At 43.7% G+C, this 20,861-nt stretch overlaps 1 protein-coding gene and 1 long non-coding RNA gene across 4 annotated transcripts in view; one reads left to right on the top strand and one right to left on the bottom strand.

Annotated features, from left to right (window-relative positions):
- Nucleotides 1–6,459: 6,459 nt before the first annotated feature.
- aqp4 (aquaporin 4) lies at nucleotides 6,460–14,659 on the bottom strand. Of its 3 annotated transcripts, none has more exons than XM_061694607.1 (5): nucleotides 14,214–14,659; nucleotides 9,671–10,091; nucleotides 9,431–9,595; nucleotides 7,999–8,079; nucleotides 6,460–7,321 (listed from the first exon to the last, which is right to left on the bottom strand). In XM_061694607.1, exons 1-5 carry the CDS (start codon nucleotides 14,249–14,251, stop codon nucleotides 7,088–7,090), a joined length of 939 nt encoding a protein of 312 aa, XP_061550591.1. In that variant the 5' UTR covers nucleotides 14,252–14,659; the 3' UTR covers nucleotides 6,460–7,087. The 3 variants fall into 3 exon arrangements, with proteins under 3 accessions (XP_061550591.1, XP_061550592.1, XP_061550590.1); XM_061694608.1 differs by lacking the exon at nucleotides 14,214–14,659 and adding an exon at nucleotides 12,049–12,762; XM_061694606.1 differs by lacking the exon at nucleotides 14,214–14,659 and having other exon boundaries at nucleotides 9,671–12,762.
- LOC133411857 (uncharacterized) overlaps nucleotides 12,620–20,861 on the top strand; it is a 22,795-nt gene continuing 14,553 nt past the window's right edge. The window contains exon 1 of the long non-coding RNA XR_009769702.1: nucleotides 12,620–12,735. This is a non-coding gene — a long non-coding RNA (uncharacterized LOC133411857). The remainder of the gene's footprint in view (nucleotides 12,736–20,861) is intronic.

Raw genomic sequence — 20,861 nt, 5'->3', positions numbered from 1 at the left:
AATGAAATAACATGCAAGATCTGGAGTTAAAATGTGGTTGTGATGGTATTTGACAACAATTTTAATTGATCATTTCCATCCATCCATCCATCCCTTTTCTGAGCCGCTTCCCCTCACGCGGGTCGCGGGCGTGCTGGAGCCTATCCCAGCTGTCATCGGGCAGGAGGCGGGGCAGATGTACTAACCAGTCGTCCACCGTGCCGCCAACTAAACATTCAAAAAAAAGATCATTTTATGTTTTGTATTTAAAACAACCATATACCTTAGCCTTTAGTCTGCTAGCTTAAGGCTAATGCTAACATAGGCAATTATTCGCATCTATGCGGTTGTGTTATAACCCTTTTGAACACAGATGCTGCAGCCACGTGTACAAAGACAATATAACAGTACTCTCAGTCATACACTGTATTCTTTATCCTCTGCGAAGAATGACTATATGAATCCCACTTGAGTTGTAGGCAGGACACCCCCCGCTGCAATATGACGGGCTGCTGCATCCTGGCAGTGAGTATGAATTGGCTTTTGAGCAGCACAATGTCCATTGAATTGAATGAGAAAATGTGACAAAAGTAATAATTTACCAGGAACTGGTTGGGAATCACTGTCCTGAGCAATTACCCCGTGGTGCGGGTTGGGTTAAAAATGATTTATTTTCCCCGCCGATCCGCTCCTAAAACGGTCGGGCCGACAACGTCGTCTTCCGCAAACGAGCTATTCCCTTTCAAAATGGTTGGGAATCCGCCAAAGCTAACATTTGATCAGCTTTTGTGGCTAAAAGTGTGCAGCCCTGCAGGGCGTGATCGCACACACACACACACACACACACACACACACACACACGTACACACACACGCTCCCGTACATAAATTGGGGCTAGAGTTGCCGCAGTAGTTGAACTAAAATCTCAGTTTTGGGGCACAAAAGTTTTGGGGGTTCATTGTGTAGTCCTCACTATCCTGTATTCATTTTATATCATTGACACTTGACGCAAAAGCTCCTCCTCTCTAAGCTGATTGTGTCATATCACAGCAGCAGCTCTTTTCGTGCAACACCTCGTTCGTGCACGTGCACCAACCAAACTAATCTCTCATGCGCTACACTGTCTTGCTCGTTAGCAAAGTCACAACATCACAACCATCACCACTGCTACTATCATTATTATTTAAAAAAAAAAAAAAGGCATACGATACCACCACTTTTACTGACAATATCATATTATTAAAACCATCCTACTATTATGATTATTACTCAATAAAATGAAATACATTGCTCCTTCCTCTGTGCAATGATTACCATAAAATTACTACCATTATTATATAACATATTGATAAAATTGTCATTAGTGGTAGTATTTATATAACTACTACGATTGTGACTTGTTAAAAAATAACTTGTTAAAAAAGAAAATACAATAAAATAACAACTAAACTGTGACTACATCTATAATTGTTTTTGCCATTGTTAAAAATAATGCAATAAAACGCTCATACTACTAACATTATTATTGAAAGTAATAAAATACAAAATGTTGTTAAAATAAAATGAAAGACTGTAAATGATAAAGCGGCACGGTGTGGCCGACTGGTTAGAGCGTCAGCCTCACAGTTCTGAGGACCCGGGTTCAATCCCCGGCCCCGCCTGTGTGGAGTTTGCATGTTCTCCCCGTGCCTGCGTGGGTTTTCTCCGGGCACTCCGGTTTCCTCCCACATCCCAAAAACATGCATAAATTGGAGACTCTAAATTGCCCGTAGGTGTGCATGTGAGTGCGAATGGTTGTCTGTTTGTATGTGCCCTGCGATTGGCTGGCAACCAGTTCAGGGTGTAGTTCAGGGTGTACCGGGGTTCAAATCCCGGCCCCGCCTGTGTGGAGTTTGCATGTTCTCCCCGTGCCTGCGTGGCTTTTCTTTGGTTGATTGAAGACTCTAAGGTTGATTGAAGACTCTAAGTTGCCCGTAGGTGTGAATGCGTGCGCGAATGGTTGTTTGTTCATATGTGCGCTGCGATTGGCTGGCGACCGGTTCAGGGTGTACCCCGCCTCTCGCCCGATAATAGCTGGGATAGGCTCCGGCACGCCCGCGACCCTCGTGAGGAGAAGCGGAACAGAAAATGGATGGATAATGTTTAGTTTTACAATGAACTTATACGAAGAGTGGCAATAAACAGCTTGAAGCCTTTTTTTAAAAAGAATGTTTACTAATGCCATCTGACGCAGGGCTCGTATATCAAGTTTACGCTCGCAATTCAAAGCGGAAAAAATTGGCTTGTATCTCGAAAAACTTGCAAGTCGGGTCACTCGTTTCTCAAGGCAACATTGTATTTATTTACTACAAATAATCTATTGTTGTTTATCTATCTATGTCAGCAACATATCCTGACAGGCAGAACAATTAAATGCACTAAGTATTTTTGTGTCCTTTTTCTGTTGTTGATTTAATCACCGGTGAACACGGCGACGAACAATCGACAATACTTTTGAGTTGAAGCTGGGATCAGACTATTATATTCTTATTATATTCTCACAGCTCATTTGCAATCATAAAAAGCACTGATCCAAACGTTTTCACGAACTTGCGCAGCGTCCTTTTCTATTGTACTCCCGACTTTCATGAAAGGAAGTAACTCGCTAGCTGGCTAAATAAATGAATACCATTGTGCGTTGGCTCAATCGAGGTTGGGAAGCACGGGCTAAGGATAATCTTTTGGAGACGTCCTATAACGGGGCCTTTGAAGGCAAGAGTGGGAACAACGATCAAAATCGTCCTGATTAGCGGTATGTGTGCACTCCGCTTTAGCCGAGCCTAAACTCAACAATGGAAGTGACACAGGTACACGGCAGATGGTGCACTTTTTCTACGATTATTCATTTGGCAGGTAAACAACCCGGGGCCACCTTTGGCCACGCAAACGCTGGTGTGTGTGTACCAGCGCGTGTGTGTTGTGCAGCAGGCCCGGTTCACACGGCAGCTGGCTCAAAATCCGTGCAAATGCGCGCACATGGCGGAGGCAGTAACGTTGCAATGCACCTGTTTTGCGCTTTCTTAGTGCCCTTGATGCCAAAGTGTTGTGATGATAACCATAGACCGGGATATACAACTGGTAGAAGTGGTAGAGACTGTTCTGGCAGCGCAGTATATGATGGCCAAAGTAGACCTTAGTATTAAAAGGAATATTTGCCATACAGTCCGCTGTACTTTTATTTCAACATTGACTTCGAGTATGTTAGCAAAGACTCAGACTTCAAATTCACCTCAGAGGGCCGGCCAGCTAGCCCCCGACGACATCGGCATTTTCCCATCCTCCGATTGGTTGATCAGAGCGAAACGTGTCTGGAGCAATGCGCACACACGAGTACGTTTGATAATGTCTGTTTCGGGTCGTGTTATGAGATAAATATTCATTCTGGACTGAGTTCAACTGTGACCCGAACGAGGATAAGCGCAACAGAAAAATGGATGGACGGCGATTGACGAGCATCCCGCCCTTTCGACCCCAACAGTGGACAGAGTCGTGAGGGGAAACGAGACAGGAGGAGGGGGCTGCTTGCTGGGAGGCTCCAATAAAATGTAATCCTGTTACACGCTCCCCACTTGAAGGCAACAACAATAATAAAGATTTCCCTAATAACGCAGACGCAGACCAAAAACCCAAATGGAACACAGCTCCCGCGGTCAAGTGGCACACTTGCACATACATCCTCTCATTAGCCCCGTTGCTGTCGGGCCGGCGAGACGCCTCGGAGATGCGGGCGCTCTGGCGAGGCGAGAGTTAAGTCAAACAAATGTGTTTCATCAAACTGCACTTTGCGTTGCTGTGCATAAAGGAATTGCAGGAGGGGCGAACGAACGGGGAGCGGGGTGGGAATGTGCGAGGGCGGGAAGTTGGAAGCCCCGAGGAAACCAATCAGCACTTGCGAACCTGGCTTCCTGTGTCAAAAACACCAGGGTCCCAGGTGTGTGCTCCGAGAATTGATTGTTGCCGTAGCAATCACTGTTTTGCATATAAACATATGCTCGACGTACACTGCAGGTCTAAGTGCCCAGTATCCAATTTTATTTTTGGGGGGATATGGCCCCTTCCTGTTCCAGTCCATCCATCCGTCCATCCACATTTGTCTTGAAAAAAATGCAACTTGATTCTTGTAAAATGACCACATAAATCTCAAAAATAAGACTCATCTTTTCAACATTTTTCTTTAAAATATCCAACTTTTTTTCTTGTAATACTGTGACTTTTAGGTGTAAAATTTTGAACTTTTTTCAACATTTTACAGCTTTATTCTTGTAAAATGACCATTTAAATCTCAAAAATAACTTTTTATCTTGAAAGTGTAAAACGTTTTTCTTAAAAAATGCAACTGTGGGAACTATTTTCAACTTAAAGCTCGAAAATGGACATTTTATCTTGCAAGTATAAAATGTTTTTCTTGAAAAAATACAACTTTATTCAGATCAATTCCGACTTAAATACAAAAACAGACAACTTTTCATCCCAAAATTATAAAACGTTTTTCTGAAAAATATACAACTTTATTCTCATAAAAGTTTGACTTAAATCTTGCAAATATGCAACTTCCTTTCTTCCAATACTATGACTTTTATCTCTAATATGTTGATTTTTTTTTTTCCCTCGAAATTTTGCATCTTCATTATAAAATACAACTTTATTCTTGTCGTATTACGACTTTTCTCGAAAATAGAGACTGTAACTATTTCTTTTCAGTGTGGTCCCAAAACGTCTTCGTAATCGTAACGGCGTGACTCTTGGTATCGCGATATCGTGAGCACCATTGTGTTCCCCCCCCCCCCCCCCCCCCATAACAATCATGCGTTGCACTGCGCGGCCATTGTGACAAACGCTCTAATGTATATGATGCGATGGTGTAATGAATGACTTATTACACGTCCATGTCCTCTCGAAGGCGGTCCCTCCAATATTCATCACGAGTGAGAGGGTGAGTGAGAAAATCAATCATATTCTCAAGACAGCGTGAATTATTAAGTGAGCCAGTGTAACAAAGCCCGGCAAAGGCAAAGTTATTTATCTGCGTGCGTGTGACAGCATCAGAACGGTCGCCCGCCTTCCTGTTCCTGCACCTCCCTGCGAGCCCAGAGCGCCACACTCACGGCACTTTGCAGAATCAAACAATTTCACGCAGCTACTGGAGGAGGAAATGAACTGGGCCGCGAGCAATAATAAAATTATACAAATGTTATTACAGACTCGCCTGCTACTGTCCTACTTTAATTCAAATGTGGGCACTCCAGGCAGCGCTTGTGGCGGAGGCCTTCCTGAATAAATCAACATTAGCTTACGTCTAAATTATTAAGGAAGTGGGAGACTTTCTTGTTTATAGTTTGAATTATTGAGCGAGTGTTTAACGCTGTTTTTCCTCTATGTATCGCCAAATATTAATTGCTAATGATCTCAAAGGTGTGTGTTTTATCTTTTGCCCTTTCTGCACCGCACTGGGAATTGCAATGCAAATGTTTCAAGTGCGAAGAAGTCAGTGTGTACTCGACTGCAGAGGACGCATGCATTGAGAAAGTTTTCGTACATTGCTAATGCAAATCTGAAGAATATTGCAATTCAAAAAGCAATTGTACACACGCGTTAAGTATACAATTTAATGACATCTAATACGAGAGCTTTGCCAAGAACTGCCTTTCCCAATGATACTAATGCTCCGTTTGACTTTACACAGTCAGCTCTATATTATTTATATATATATATATATTATTATCATCCAAATTATTTAATTTCCTTTTTAATTCCTTCGCATCAATATTGCTTGATTGGCGCTGTTGCCTCTGTCGTCCCACTTTTTACAATATGCATCCATGCATAGGATATGTTCACCACATGTACCACTTGGCTTATTTACAATATTCTACCGCCACCAAAACCTGCTTTTAATCCAATAGTGCCATCTCTCAGACCTAAAACTACGCTTAAGAGCTGCACATAACAAGGCTTATTTCCCATAATTTGCCACAGGTGCATGAAACATTACATATATCCTCATGCGCAAGGGCAAAAATGACGACTAAAAGGTTTCGGCCTCAAGCGGGGGGGGGGATGCAAGCAGCGTGCCTGCAGTGTAATTGTGGTGCAGCTTCCAATTTACATTGACCAATGTCCAAGTGTGGCACCAGCCACATGGTTTGCATGTGTACACGACCACAGCGCGCACACGTGAGCAACGGAAGGTGCACATTCAAGGCTCGTGGCTGCCCTCCCCTGGAGAAACACTTGATGGGAGCCTTTCCTTTACACAGGAGACCACTAAGCGATGCTGTTGTCACATTGAGACTTTAAAACGGTTTAGCTTCTTGTGCGCCACCAAATAAAGGGTTGGGATACAATGCTACCCTATGAAACGCTCCATCCCCACTGTTTGACACTGCTGCTTTTAATTCATATAAATATCATTTCATTTTCACAATCCATGTATGGTCCATATTTGGGAAATCAACTTTATTATCATATCTTACATAAAATTGTCATAGCACCAATTCCAGATCAGATCGTTCATCTTATATTAGATGTACTAAAACTAGTAAACCAGTGCAGATAATTTTTTTTACAACCATATAATCTTCCAGGGCATGCACTGCAATTATTCAGTGAATATGCAAAAAATAAAAAAGTAAAAATGAACATTTTTACAAAGAGTGCGTTTTCCATGAGTGCATACACCTATGCACTGAAAATAGAGAGCAGTCAGTCACCTTATATTAATTGTGCAGTAATACGCTTATACATGACATGCACTTTGCATGGACTAATGTGACACAAATCCCAAAATAACAAGGCCACATTTTCTTCCTCACTCGATCAACGACCCTACGTAATTGGTGGAGCTTCCACACTCGCTTGCACTGCAGACTGTCTTTTCTGCTGCGAGCAAAGCTATGTGGGAACACGTAATCTAAATTGCTCAGTGCACAAAGCCTGTTGGACTCAAAACGCATTCAAGGATGAATTATCTGAAAGCATCGGAGGTGCAGGGTAGGGGACTGAAGACGAAAGGCAAATCTGTTGTCATTCTCTCTTACACGTTGCTGTCCATTTCCGGCGCACGTGCTCGTCAGACAGTGGACAACACTTCTCTCGTCGGCGGCGGGTCTTTTCTCTCGGTCCTCTTCTTCTTCTTGACCTGCTGCATGGAGTCCGGGCCATCCTTGTCCACCTCCTTGTAGGTGCCCGTTTGGGCCTTGGGAATCACCTGCCCCGGACTGGGTTTGCAGCAGTCCGGGCAGAACAGGAAGTCATACAGGAGTCCCGCCATGATGGCACCCAGGATGGGCCCGATCCAGTACACCTACAGCGAGATACACACACCTAATTTTTGACATCTTAACCATTTTTTGTAAAGTATGTGAGAGATCCCACACATGATGAAATGCATCACTGCGTATGCATAATGGTCTTCCATGTTTGGTGTACTCGAGATGGCAAAAACAGCACACGCCACACACACAAAGATGTTTGTCACAATACCAATACAAAAAAAAGAAGGGAAGTAGTAGTGGAAGAAGAAATGGAAAAAAATGCTAGGCTAACTTATCTGGTACCTCCATCAAGTTGCTGCCCAATAGGCTGGAGCGCGTGGATCGGATGAACTCATGTGCTCACTACGTGCGCGTAAGGAAGTCGAGCGTAAATACCGAACAGGTTTAACACTAAGGATTTTCAGCCACGGCTGTCTTCCGAACACATCGGCGAGAGCGCTCGGAGTCATTTTGTAGCTCAAATTAGGTAAAGGGAAACCGCAAAACAGTCGATAGCTGTGGTATGATGTCACCAACCACCCTTTGGATTTATGACCAATTGAAAAGCTCCTGACTATGCGCTGGAAATGTCACACAGCCAACAGACCAATGTAGACAAAGGTAATGGTCTCGTAAACCTCGTTAAGGGTAATCTCGTTCATGAGCTGGAGGAGGAATGGAAGGAAGGGAATGTCGCAGACTCTCGGACATCGTCGAGCTCTCTTACCCAGTGCTGATCAAAGCTCAGCGTGACGAGCGCAGGACCGAAGGAACGAGCAGGATTCATGTTGGCTCCAGTGTAAGGGATCTGCAAGACATTCAGTACAAAACATAGTCCGAATAATGCTGGAAGTCACATCACACAAAGGGGAAATTCACTCGAGCAATTCAGTGGATGCGAACATCTACTATTCCCCTGTGCTCTTGTTTTCTCTACAGGGTTTCGGCAAACTCCCAGAGGTACGTTGCCATGCGCTGACAACCACCACCGAAGATGTGCACGTGGGTGTGATTCAGCACACAGGGCCGCACGGCGTCACACCTCGGAGAGAGAAATTCATCCTGCGATTGGCTCAAAGTTCATTTTGAATCCATTACCAGACACGGAGTGGATAGAACGGCAGATCAATATCACATAAATGACCAGACATCAAAAAGGTCAGGCAGAAGGTGCACCTAGAGCGGCCTTTGGCTGTGTGGACCATGCAGCTAAATGCCAGAAGATCCCACCCATGACCAGTGCCCAGGACACGCAGTGCGCCCGGGCCCTCCAGCAATCTCCATCAGTCCGTCTCCCCCGGGCGTTCCGAAGACGAGGCGGCTCGTTCTTTGGAATGCGTACCATCGCACGTGTTCCCGAGTTATGTCCTCTTTCTTCCCATTGGTACCCAAGGATCTTCATGAGCCTTTTGGAGTCCAGTCTCCATCTGAGCTCATTGGCCCAGCAGTATACGAAGTGGGATGTGGTGTGACAAGTGTGCTACAATTCTTTATCCCTGGGATATTTGAACAAAAGCATGTCACAGACATGGTATTAGGACTCCTTAAGTCTCCTTTCATGACCAACCTATAAAACTCAACACTCCTGTCCCACAATTCCATTATTCACCATTTACCCAGACATCATCCCAGCTACCGCCGAAGCTACTCGGTCCTCCCATTCAGTGTCGGTGCTATATTAAAGTCTTGCAAATCTTGCATATACGCAACTTACTTCCGCATTTGGCAAAACAGGTCGTAGCACTTCGGTGAACGGACTTAAAAAGCCCTTTCGGAACTTTACATGTCTACAGTGTCCTTTTATAACACAAGATGTCACCAAAGATGACAATATTGGACGTTTAGGCTTTGTTCGTGTTTACATGTATCATATTTGTATAAATCAATGATGTACAGTGGAACCTTGGTTTAAGAACGACCCGGTTTACAAACAGTTTGGTTTATGAAGTTTTTGGAGAAGAGAAATTACCTCGGGTTACACACTGTTTTCGTTTACAAACAGTTTTGGCCACGGCCATGGGAGGCTAAGAATTGAGTGCTTTTTTTTATGGCAGGCCTAAGCCGGGCTGCTTTCTTCCTTGCGCCTTCGTGGGAACTGAACCCACGTTGCCTTCACGGAAGCCAGGCGAGTGAATAACTATTGGATGGGAAATACTCACCCCAAATAAGTGACCAATTGTTATGGACACACCGATGGCAAAGGAAGCAGATCCGCCGAGGTCAGTCCGTTTGGAGTCGCACGTGGCAAAAATGGTGAAGACCAGCTGGAACGTTAAGAGCAGCTCCACCAGTAGGCCGAGCCCCTGGTTGATATCCGGATGCACCTTAGCAAACACGAAGATTTGGGGTTTTATTCCAAAGGAAAGAGAAATACAGCATGTTAACGCACGAGTCCTCACCGTGCAGACGCCCAACGTCCCCCTTCGTTTGTCAGGTGTGATGAGGTACAGGAGTCCGGAACCTGCGATGCCGCCCACAAGCTGGGCCACCACATAGAACGCCCCCTTTACTATGCTCACTTTCTTGGTCACGAGCATTGCCAGAGTCACAGCTGGGTTGATGTGCCCGCCGCTTATGTGGCCAAAGCATTGCACCATGGTGGCAATGGTTAAGCCGAAGCAAAGCGAAATGAGGACCCTGTGGTCCGCCTGAGGAGGATCTCCCGGACTTGGAGGTGGCACAGGATTTGGATTCGCCTCATACCAATTGAGGGTGGAGCCCAATCCGAGAAACACGAATAGGAGCGTGGCCAGGAATTCTGCAGCCACGGCCCTCCAGAATTCCTTGGTCCCTATCCTTTCGACTCCTGACATTATGCTCCTGTGGCACATAGAACGAAGATGTTGCATGCGCCACCCAGATGTACAACAATCTGGATACTTATTCACAAGTGTATAAAATCCTGTCTCCACGAGTGAAAATGATTTTGTCTTCATCGGTGCTTGCCTTTTTTATTTAGTCGGGGAGCTCCCACTTCCTTAAGTACAACCCACGTGCCTCGTCTTAACGCCCTAGTTCCGCCCCCAGTTGTTGTCGTAATTCAAGTCCGTATAGCCCGAGCAGTGAAGAGGGGAGAGGGAAACAGTGGCCACTTTTCACGAGACAGGATCGCCCCCTCAAAACCAGCTGAAATTTGCAAGGCATAGAAAATGGTAGTGCGGTACCAATCGTCAAATCGTGTACTCATTTACTAAGCGGGTGAACAGATCGCGCAATGTCTTGGTGGGGCGCGAGATCTACTCTTTAGTAGATTGCGCATGCAACCCGTTCACAAGAATTGAGTCATGTCGTGTCAGCAACGCCCAAACTTTAAATCAGGCTTGTACTGTGTGTACGGTGTACTCGAATCGTTGTTTATTTACTCGCTTTGCAATCAGTAACACTGTGTGACCGTTAGCTGAGTTAAGAGGCTCATCGACATGTCAAGAGGTCTGAATATGTAGAAAATACACACAGCCGCCATCAATACACATGCTGATATGGAACAAATATCTATTGATTATATCATTTGCTAAAACAAAATTTCTTGTCTATTGTACTGTATGTATATACTATTTTCAAAGGTGACAAAACGCACTCACTCTCCGTGCTCAAGTAGAAATACAAATGATAAGAGAGGAAAAAAAGCAAAAAGACTGACTGGTAAAAGTCAAAGTACTCATTGGACTGTAAGAAAGGAAACGTTATTTTTTATTGGAAATTATATACATAACCTTTTTGATAACTTGGGACGACTTAAAAAAAAACTGCACACAAAAGCTTCCTCTTTTATTAACTTATATTGAAAAAAAAAAAATCACATTCCACCAACATTAATGCATTACAGGTACTCTTATATAACGCTTTTCAAGGAACTCAAAGCCGCTTTACAATTGCTCGCCTGGGCCGAGAGTGGCTGCCATTCTGTGCCTGCAGCCCCACCGGGCACCACCACCAAACTTCTTTATTCAGAAAAAGCGCACATGTACTTGATATTGTAAGTGACTGTTACGTTTGCAGTTTGAACGTTAACACTGTGTAAAATATTGTAAAATAAAAAACTGTACTTAACCTAAAATGTATTGTATCTGAAAGTTTAATAAATTGTACCCAAATAAGTGTAAAAACAAAAAAACAAGTAAGCAGTTGTTGAAGATTAAACGCAACTATATTGTATCGTGGGCCTTATGAAGGAGATTTATTATTATTCAATATTTTGTCCTCTTAGCAGCCAATCGTTGAGTCCACTCGATGGCGAATATGTTATGGTTGACCTTGCGGCACGGAAGCGATGGGAAAACGTTTCGGCCGAGGCTCGCGTGTCGCGGAATGTGATTGTGGTACTTGAGAGTTCATACTATTTTCGATATGGTAAAACCTTCTTGGTGTAAAAGGTTTGAGCACCACTAGACTAAAAGAAAACGATGCATATATTTTGGGAACTAATAATAATGATAATTTCCTCGTGTTACTTATGAATATGTAAACTAGCCTTGCATGGTTTTTCTTGCTTGAGTGTGTCACTCATTTCACTCAATTGCTTTTCGTGAAAACTTGTGAAGGTGGCCAAGTGTTGCGTTCTCGTGATTTTTTGGACAATTGGAATTCCCAGACTCACCGTTGAAAATAGCAACTCATGGAGTGATAAAACGTGGGTGGAGTTTTGGAAGCATCAGCCTCGTACTTTAAATGCGAATCTTAAACGTATACAAGTAATTAGGCGCAGTGTATCGAGGGCGTATTGCGTTTCTTTCGCGTGTGTCAAATTCCGGAGTGTCATTGAATCGGCCATACTTACAGCACTTCTCCAATGCGCCACGTGCAGGTGTGTTGACGCGATAGATGTTCTGGAATTTCTTAATCCTACTAACGTCGGTTTGCTTTGTTCGACCCAAAGCGAGGCTACAAGGCAATTTTGACGGCAACGCAACTATTTGACTCGGCTTGCCTGAAGCGCTCAAGGCCGTGCGAGCGGTTACGTTAGCTTCTGAAATCATCTTTGTGTCGGAGATCACGACCAGCGTTGCGTGCATAAATGTGTCCTCCTAAGCACTCTGATTTCGTCGTCAGGTGAGCTCCGACAAACACTCGCTGGTCTGTGACGCCACGGAAACGTTTTCGATTTGTACGTGTTGACCCGCGTCAGAAGTGCTCCGCCACGCGCGCTTTAATGCGTCTCCGAGTCGTTTTAGAAGCCCAAATCAATGTTTTCCAATCACAGCACTCGGACGGCTTCGGATTGGTATGTTTGTTGCGAAATACGTTTCACCCACTTTCAGCAATGAAATATTCGAAAATCGAGCTTAACTTTGTTGGATATCGGTTTTATGCTGTTGACGTGGAATAGGTGGTAAAAATGCGCTCTGACCAAAAGAACATGGATGTTAAAAACAAGTGTGGTGTGCCTTTCCTTTACAGCTACTCGGCTAAATTGGGACTCCTTGTGTGTTCTGGTCAGACAACTCAAGTTCCTCAAAATTCCGAGGTACTGTGAACGCCCCTGCAGCTTGACAGGTGCACACTCACCAGCCGCTGTGCAGATGCAGACACTGTCACTCTTATGTTAAAGCTACTTAAAAAAAAGGTTCCGTTATGTCATATAAAACCGACCTGTTGCTGTTCCATTTGGCAAGATCTAATAAAGTCTTAGTGGAGTAAAACAGCCAAACTCTCTCACTATTGGTGGAGGTTAGGGACCGCGTCCTGCTGTGAAGAGTGAAAATCTGACTCCTTGATGATAAGTTAAAATCTAGAACAGTCTTCCAGATCACGTCGGACAGGCCTCAACTGTGACAATATTCAAATCCAGGCTGCGAGGTAAAAAGCATTTGATCCGCACTCCTCATGGTGGGCGTGGGGTCTACTGTATTTGAGGAAATGTGCGAATAGTTTGTGACAATAGAAAATCTTCGCTTTGTTTTGAAGACACACTGAGAATGTCACTGCAGTAAACAGCAGAGAAGTAATAACAAGCACTTTTACCTCATTACATTTGACCTAATTCTTGTACAGCTTGTTCCATATGAACAATTAAGCAAGCATTCGTACTAACAAATCCAAGTATGGCCACCAGGCATATCCCTTTTTTAAAAAAAATATATTTTTTTTTATTTTTTATAAATATGTAAATCCGCGCACGTAAACATTAACAAACCACATAAATCATTATGAAGGCAGTCTTGCTGTGAAAGCTGCGAGGCATCACGCACATCAGGGGAGGCCCTTCTCTACTAATTATTAATATTTTGCCGCAATTCTCCCGCTTTGCATGCATTTCAAGTGCAGTTTAGGCGCTTAATGTTTGTTGATACAGTGCATTTGGATGGAGCTACAGTGCCGTGAAAAAGTATTTTGGCCCCCTTCTCAAATTCTTTTTTTTCTTTTTTTTTTCTTTTTTTTGTGCATGGTTCCCCTCTTTAATCTTTTAAACATAAAATGCAGTTTTTGTGACAATGACAATTTTAAGACTGGGCATTATGAGCCTCATGATTTGATCAGATTTTGATTATTTAGGTTACAATTCGATTAGATATGGATGTAATTCTCTGTAATTTTTTTTGGGTGACAATTGTACAAAAAGCTGCAGAGTCCTCTAGCACTTAGAGTAGTTTGAATGACTAATGTAGCAATAGTCCGGTGCAAAGGGCGCCGAGACTTCAAGGAGTGTATGCGGTTTAAAGTGACGAGTAGCGCGATAATCTGGGACAATGTCGATTGTGCAAATGTTGCAGATACTCCTCAGTCAGTGTGCAAGTGGGGCAGATACTACTACTACTACAGTGAGTGGACGAGTAATGTAACAGTAATTGGCCCGACAGAAATGTGACAACAAACTCAAGACAAAAAAATTGGCAGCATGTTGCAATGGAATTGTAGGTTAGCTGTTTAAGAAGTTGATTGCAAGAGGGAAGAAGCTGTTGGAAGGTCTGCTAGTTCTAGTTTGCATTGGTTGGTAGCACCTACCTGAGGGAAGGAGCCGGAAGAGCTGGTGACCAGGACATGGAGGGTCTGAGAGGATTTTGCACCCTCTTGTCTTAGTTCTGGAAGCGTGCAAGTCCTCAAGGATGGGTAGGGGGGTACCGACAATCTTTTCAGCAGTTTTACTTGTCCGTTGCAGTCGGAGTTTGCCCTTTTTGTGTAGCAGCACCAAACCAGACTGTAATGGAAGAACACAGGACTGATTCGATGACCGCTGTGTAGAACTGCCTCAGCAGCTCCTGTGGCAGGCTGTGCTTTGTCAGAAGCCGCAGGAAGTACATCCTCTGCTGGGCCTTTTTGAGGACGGGGTTGTTGATCACCCACTTCAGGTCCTGAGAGAGAGAAGAGCAGTGGAGAGAGGACACAACCTTGGGGTGCCCCGGTGCTGATGCTGCGTGTGGATGAGGTGGTCTCCCCCAGCCTCACCTGCCTTTTCTATCTGTTACGTAAGCTAAAGGCTTTGACACAGAGCCAAAGTCAGCGCCCCCTTTGGAATGCAAAAAGGCTTTGATGCATGAAGGACTCAATGACGCAAAGGGATCGCTCCAAAAAAGAAAATGGTTATTGTTGGTGACCTCAGATTGAACTATCAGGTACTTCCATTCATCCATTTTCCGTCACGCATCTCCTCAAGCAGGTCGCGGGCGTGCTGGAGCCTATCCCAGCTGACTCCGGGCGAGAGGCGGGGTACACCCCGAACCGGCCGTCAGCCGATCGCAGGGCACATAGAAACAGACAACCAGTTGCACTCACATTCACACCTACGAGCAATTTCAAGTCGTCTTACTTTGAATCAGCATGCAACTCTGCATATTAAAAAAAAAAAAAAAAAAAACACCGTGAAGTTTACAAGAATAACACGATTAATACTGCGAGATGCCCCTTCTGTGCATCAAAATGAACATGTTGATAATGTGTCCATTATTAAACTATCAATACAGGTGTGGTTTCAATAAACACTAAAACAGAGGGCCCGTTTAAATGCTTTGGATACTTTTTGTGTGAAACTTGCAGTAGATCTACACACTACCATGCACATGTATCTAAGAGAACAAACTCACTATTCCATCCATCCATCCATTTTCTGAGCCGCTTCTCCTCACTAGGGTCGCGGGCGTGCTGGAGCCTATCCCAGCTGTCATCGGGCAGGAGGCGGGGTAAACCCTGAACTGGTTGCCAGCCAATCGCAGGGCACATACAAACTAACAACCATTCGCACTCACAGTCACACCTACGGGCAATTTAGAGTCTCCAATTCATGCATGTTTTTGGGATGTGGGAGGAAACCGGAGTGCCCGGAGAAAAGCCACGCAGGCACGGGGAGAACATGCAAACTCCACACAGGCGGGGCCCGGGATTGAACCCGGGTCCTCAGAACTGCGAGGCTGACTCTCTAACCAGTCGTCCACCGTGCCGCCCAAACTCACTATTACTTTAATGTAATGTATATTCATTTGAACCAAAATGAATCCGATTGTAAAGCAATAACGAGAGACCTGTTTCTTGACCTCTGTTAATTTTTCCTTTGGTCCGGCCTAAATGTTACGATGAATCGATATGAATAAGATATCTTTGAGTCTCAATTCAAGATATTCAAATCCATTTTCCCTCTGTTTTGCTGCGATGACGCAGCAAAACAGCCCCTTGAGCGCAAAACATTGGAATTAGGTCACTTGAAGCATGCAGTTTAAATCCAGCCATAATGCTGACCTTATAATACAGTATTCACCTGCTCACCCTTCTGCTCGCCAGTATCGTCACCTGCTGCGGATTTTATTCTGAGACGCCATTCCCCCCCCCCCTTCTCACTTGTGTCTCGCCCTATTGTGTCAATCTCCAAAAGATTTGACCGCAAGGTAGCAATTTTTTTCCATCGAGCACTGGTACAAAGAAGGCCAAACATTCCTCACACACAGGACAGAATCGACAGCAGGATTCCAAAAATTCAGCAGACGGTATGTATTTTGAGCAGTTTAAATAGGAATTTACTTCTATGCCATGGATGCAGTTTGGCTGCAAAGTATTTTCATCCAATTAAAAAAAACAAAACAAAAACAAACAATGGTTTAGGAAAGATTCACTTATGGTTTGGCAAGATAATGGCCTGACTTGTGTGCAGGCAGCGTGGGTTCAATTCCCAATCAGTGACATTGTGAATCGTTTGGCTTTGCGATCGACCGGCGGCCAGTCTGGGGTGTTGTCTGCCTTTCACCCTTAGTCACCTAACGAGGCAAGCGCTCTAGAAAATGGATAAATAGATGTATCCTTCTCAATGGTAAATGCCATATTTTTGTGAAACCCCTTGATTTAAGGCTGAAAGTCAACACTTCACTTTCTCTGTCCAAATGCAGAATGTGGAGCAGGTTGCGATCTGCCGCCCATTAGGCAAAAATCATAAATGTCTTTCTCACAGCAGCCAAGCAACTTTAAATGATTTGTCAGTGACATTCCACTCAGTGGGGAGAACAATGTGTTTTGTTTTATGAGCTGGTGGGGGAATAATAACCCTCGATGGTGACATTCTGAGAAACTGTTGGAAATCGCAGTCTATATATTGGTCTACTGGTCCATAAATTGATAAAAGAATTGTTTTGTTCCGCATTCCAATATGCGGCTATAGTACATGGTATAGTATAGTTTTCTGTGCATTAATATTTAGCTGCTTATATACAGTATAATCTTTCCTTGATGAAGAGTGGTTTTTGACAAATACAATGCTGCTGACTATTGCTGCCGCATTCACTTCCACACACACCTATATATATATATATATATATATATATATATATATTATATTATCTGCAGATTCATATACACTTTGGCATTTACATCTGCTTATACAGTATATAGTGCAGTATTAAGTTCATGTACAGTTGCCACATGCACTGCCGCCCCCTCGCCTGATGAATATGTAGGCCTGCGTACTGCATTTGTGCTGTGGCTTTCCACTGTAAAACAACTTCCTATATATTTGTAACAAAACCAGTAAAGTTATGAAATGTAAGCTATTTTAGGTGTTTGATTGCATCACTGCATATGCTGAGCGGATGTGCTGTGGAACAGTTTCTCTGCATGGTTCTGGTCAGTGCTGGGATGTGTAAGCGTGATGCGAAGTGCCGTAAGTGCTGACACGTGATTTATTTTTGGGTGGGACACACAACAGTCAACACTGGAACATTATTGCTCGCCCAATGCCATGCCGAAACAAGAAATCTAACTGATTTTTACACAATAGACCCCTCAAAATCAGCTCGACATAACGTCCAACACCACAAATAGGTGTCTGAATGTTGTTGCTTTTGTTGGCCGCTATCTGCGTCAAACCGAGCTAAAAGAAAACCGCAGCGTGTGCGAGCTCCAAAAGCCAACAGCGTCTGACGCTTGTAGACAGAATGAACACAGGCTCTCTCATTACCAAGCCGTGGTGGAGACAAGCTGTCGGACTGCAACCCACAGGAGCCCAGCGCAGATGCTGCGAAGCATCAGCCTCAGATCCCCGGGCGAACGCAAAAGAGGATGTCGGGGACAATCAGCATTAGGACATATTTTTGGAAAAGAAAAACTGTGATTTTGATCACAACACATTTCTTTGTCCCCTGGGTTCCGACAGCTCATCGGAATACCTTAATTAGCAAAGTTAGCACCACGGAAGAACTAAAGCGGGATACACATACTGATTTTTAACTTTACTTTTTAGTTTTTAAATGTGAGAGACCGCACACATGAAGCATGGTGGCATCCATAGAAGCTAGGCTAGCTATTAGCTTATCATTAGCTAGCATTTGCAAACTCCTCCTTGTCATTTGTGCTGTGGTGAATGACTTGTGAGACATCTTATACAAACACGCAACACAACTAATGCTCCAATGTCTGTCAACTGTCACGAGCGTCAGGTCGCTTCCTGATTGGCTATCATTTTCACATTACAAAAGTTAAAACTACCATACACAGTGAAAGCCATATATCAACAACACACAGAAACCTCTCTGGGCCTGAGCTCTTCTGAGATGGACTAACGCAAAGTGGAAAATTGATTTTGGAAATCATGGATGTTGCGTCCCCCGGGCACCAGGAGAAGGACCATCTGGATTGTTATCGGCGCAAAGTTCAGAAGCCAGCATATGTGATGGAATGGGGGTGTGTTCGTGCCCATGGCATGGATAACTTGCTCATCTGTGAAGGCCCCATTAATGCTGAAAGGTACATACATGTTTTGGAGCAACATATGCTGCCATCCAAGCAACGTCTGGGACGTCCCAGTTTATTTCTGCAAGACAATGCCAAGCACATTTGCACGTGTTACAACAGCGTGGCTTCGTAGTAAAAGAGTGCGAGTTCTAGACTGCCCTGACAGCAGTCCAGACTTGTCTCCCATTGAAAATGTGTGTAGGCGCATTATGAAGTTCAAAAGGAGATTTAACAAAGTGGTAAACATCTCCTTGTCCCAGCTTGTTTTTCCTTGTGTTGCAGGCATGAGTGAATATTAAGAGAAAAAAAAACCAATAGTGTGTCAGTTTGAATAATAAATATCTTGTGTGTGTAATAATAATTAATGAATAATAGTTGAAAAGGATTTGCAAATCGTTGTAGTTTTACTTTTTACACAATGTCCCAACTTCATTGGAATTGAGATTTGTACAGCTGTGATTGGCTGGCGACAATTCCAGGATGTACCCGCCTCTTCCAGTGTCAGCTGGGACAGGCTCTAGCTCACCCGTGACCCCAGTGACCAAAAGCGCTTGGAAAATGGATGAATGCACAATTAAATGTACACTTTCATCGTATTTTTATCGTCAATAGCTTGGAAAATGGATGAATGCACAATTAAATGTACACTTTCATCGTATTTTTATCGTCAATATCTTGTCACTGGTTGGGAAAAACCACGTGGTCCTACTGTGCCTGATAGTAAGGTGTCCATTTCGATCAAACATGCTAGGTCAGCAATATTTGATGCAGCTCAAATGGCCGCAGATACAATGATAATTGGAGTCTATAAAAAGATGTCACATTTTGACACGGGGCATGATTTGATAGCATGTGGAAAATTGCCAGAATGAAAATGGGAACAGGCTGCAGGACAAACCGTTTATATATTTTAATCCATGTGTATATTATGCAGTGATGTATTACCACAATACCACCAATACATTTTTTTTTCATTTTAATTATTAACAACAGGCCCTAAAATGACTGCAATTGCTGCTGTATACCACAAGGTGACGCCAGTGTGCTTTGCAACCATTTGACCAGAGCGGTCCAAGCCCACTGATGGCGCTCGTGGTCCGTATGCACGTCACGTCACGCTTCTTGAATGTAATTCCACCGCATGAAATTCCCTTCCAGCTTTCCAAAGCTGAGCATATTTCAATCAGCCTTATCTCTCCATTCACAGCATAGTGGCTTAGAGAAGAAGCACTTACAGGCCTCGCAGGTGCGCCCAGAACCTCAGACAAGCACCGAAACAATGCTTTGATGAATGGGATGGTTGGAATAGAAGAGCAGCATGCTGTAATCGGCATTGTTTTGATAGTATTTGAAAAATATCAAGCTGCACTTTTACCGAAGAATATTTTGTGTCTCATCGTGTGAATGCTAAGGAGCTGACGTTCACTCTAATGCGACTGATGCATGGAACAACAACAAATGAACACCAAAATGTGCAATGCATTCAACGTGGATGTGCCATTACTTTCCTCAAGCTTCACTCTTAGAAAATATTGGACTGAAGATCATAGGCTTCCTGCAACAAAGAGCATGTATGAATGCGTGTTTGATGTTTATGTTGATTTTTTTTGGTATTGTTTATATATACATACACACTGCATAGAGAGCATAAACTGATGGCTGGGCCAGGTAAATTGTAGTTAAAAGTTAAGCTGTCAAATTGCTTTTTTAATAAAATAATAATTCATAATCATGCATGCGTCGTAAGTCAAAATAACGTCTGCCTTAAAGGCTGAACATCGTGAAATATTTGGTGTTTTTTTGAAGTAAATGTGGTTTGGCAGCAGTTGCAGCTTTTGTCAGAATAAAGTAAGAAATAGAATATTCTAAGATGCTGATTCAAGTCTGAAAATTCTCAATCGATGATTGCTTTTCTACGGCCGTTCAAATCCCAATCCATGTTTTTGGAATGTGGGAGGATAACGGAGTCGTACCTTGAGGGAAAACCCATGCAAGCCTGGGGAGAACACGCAAACTCTAAGCAGGACGGCCTCAGTCCAGATTCAAACCCAGAACTAACCAGTGGCTCCACCATCCCGCCGCGTTATACCGTCGCGTCTTGCAACAATGTTCGACCACGCATTTCCATGCAGTGCTAACACATCACGCTTGCAACTAATATTATCAAGTACTAAAGAAGGCGATGTGAGGTTGCGATAGCAATGACACAGATGCTGTTCTCCTTATTTGTGCCGAGTGTACCAGCAACGTGAATTTGTAGCTTCTTTGGTCAAATTAGCACATATTGTGGCGTTAAATCAAGTAAGCTGTCTCACTCAGATGCCTCTCCCCTCCCCTTTCCAAACTGCATAATTGATAGCCTACAGTAAGTGTTCTGAGCGTGTGCATCGGAGGACTATTTTCCCCATTGGTGACATGTTGACGCGGAGCAAAAATGACATTTTC

Source organism: Phycodurus eques, chromosome 13, assembly GCF_024500275.1.
Source record: "Phycodurus eques isolate BA_2022a chromosome 13, UOR_Pequ_1.1, whole genome shotgun sequence".
NCBI lineage: Eukaryota > Metazoa > Chordata > Actinopteri > Syngnathiformes > Syngnathidae > Phycodurus > Phycodurus eques.
This window is presented reverse-complemented; position numbering and strand designations above follow the sequence as displayed.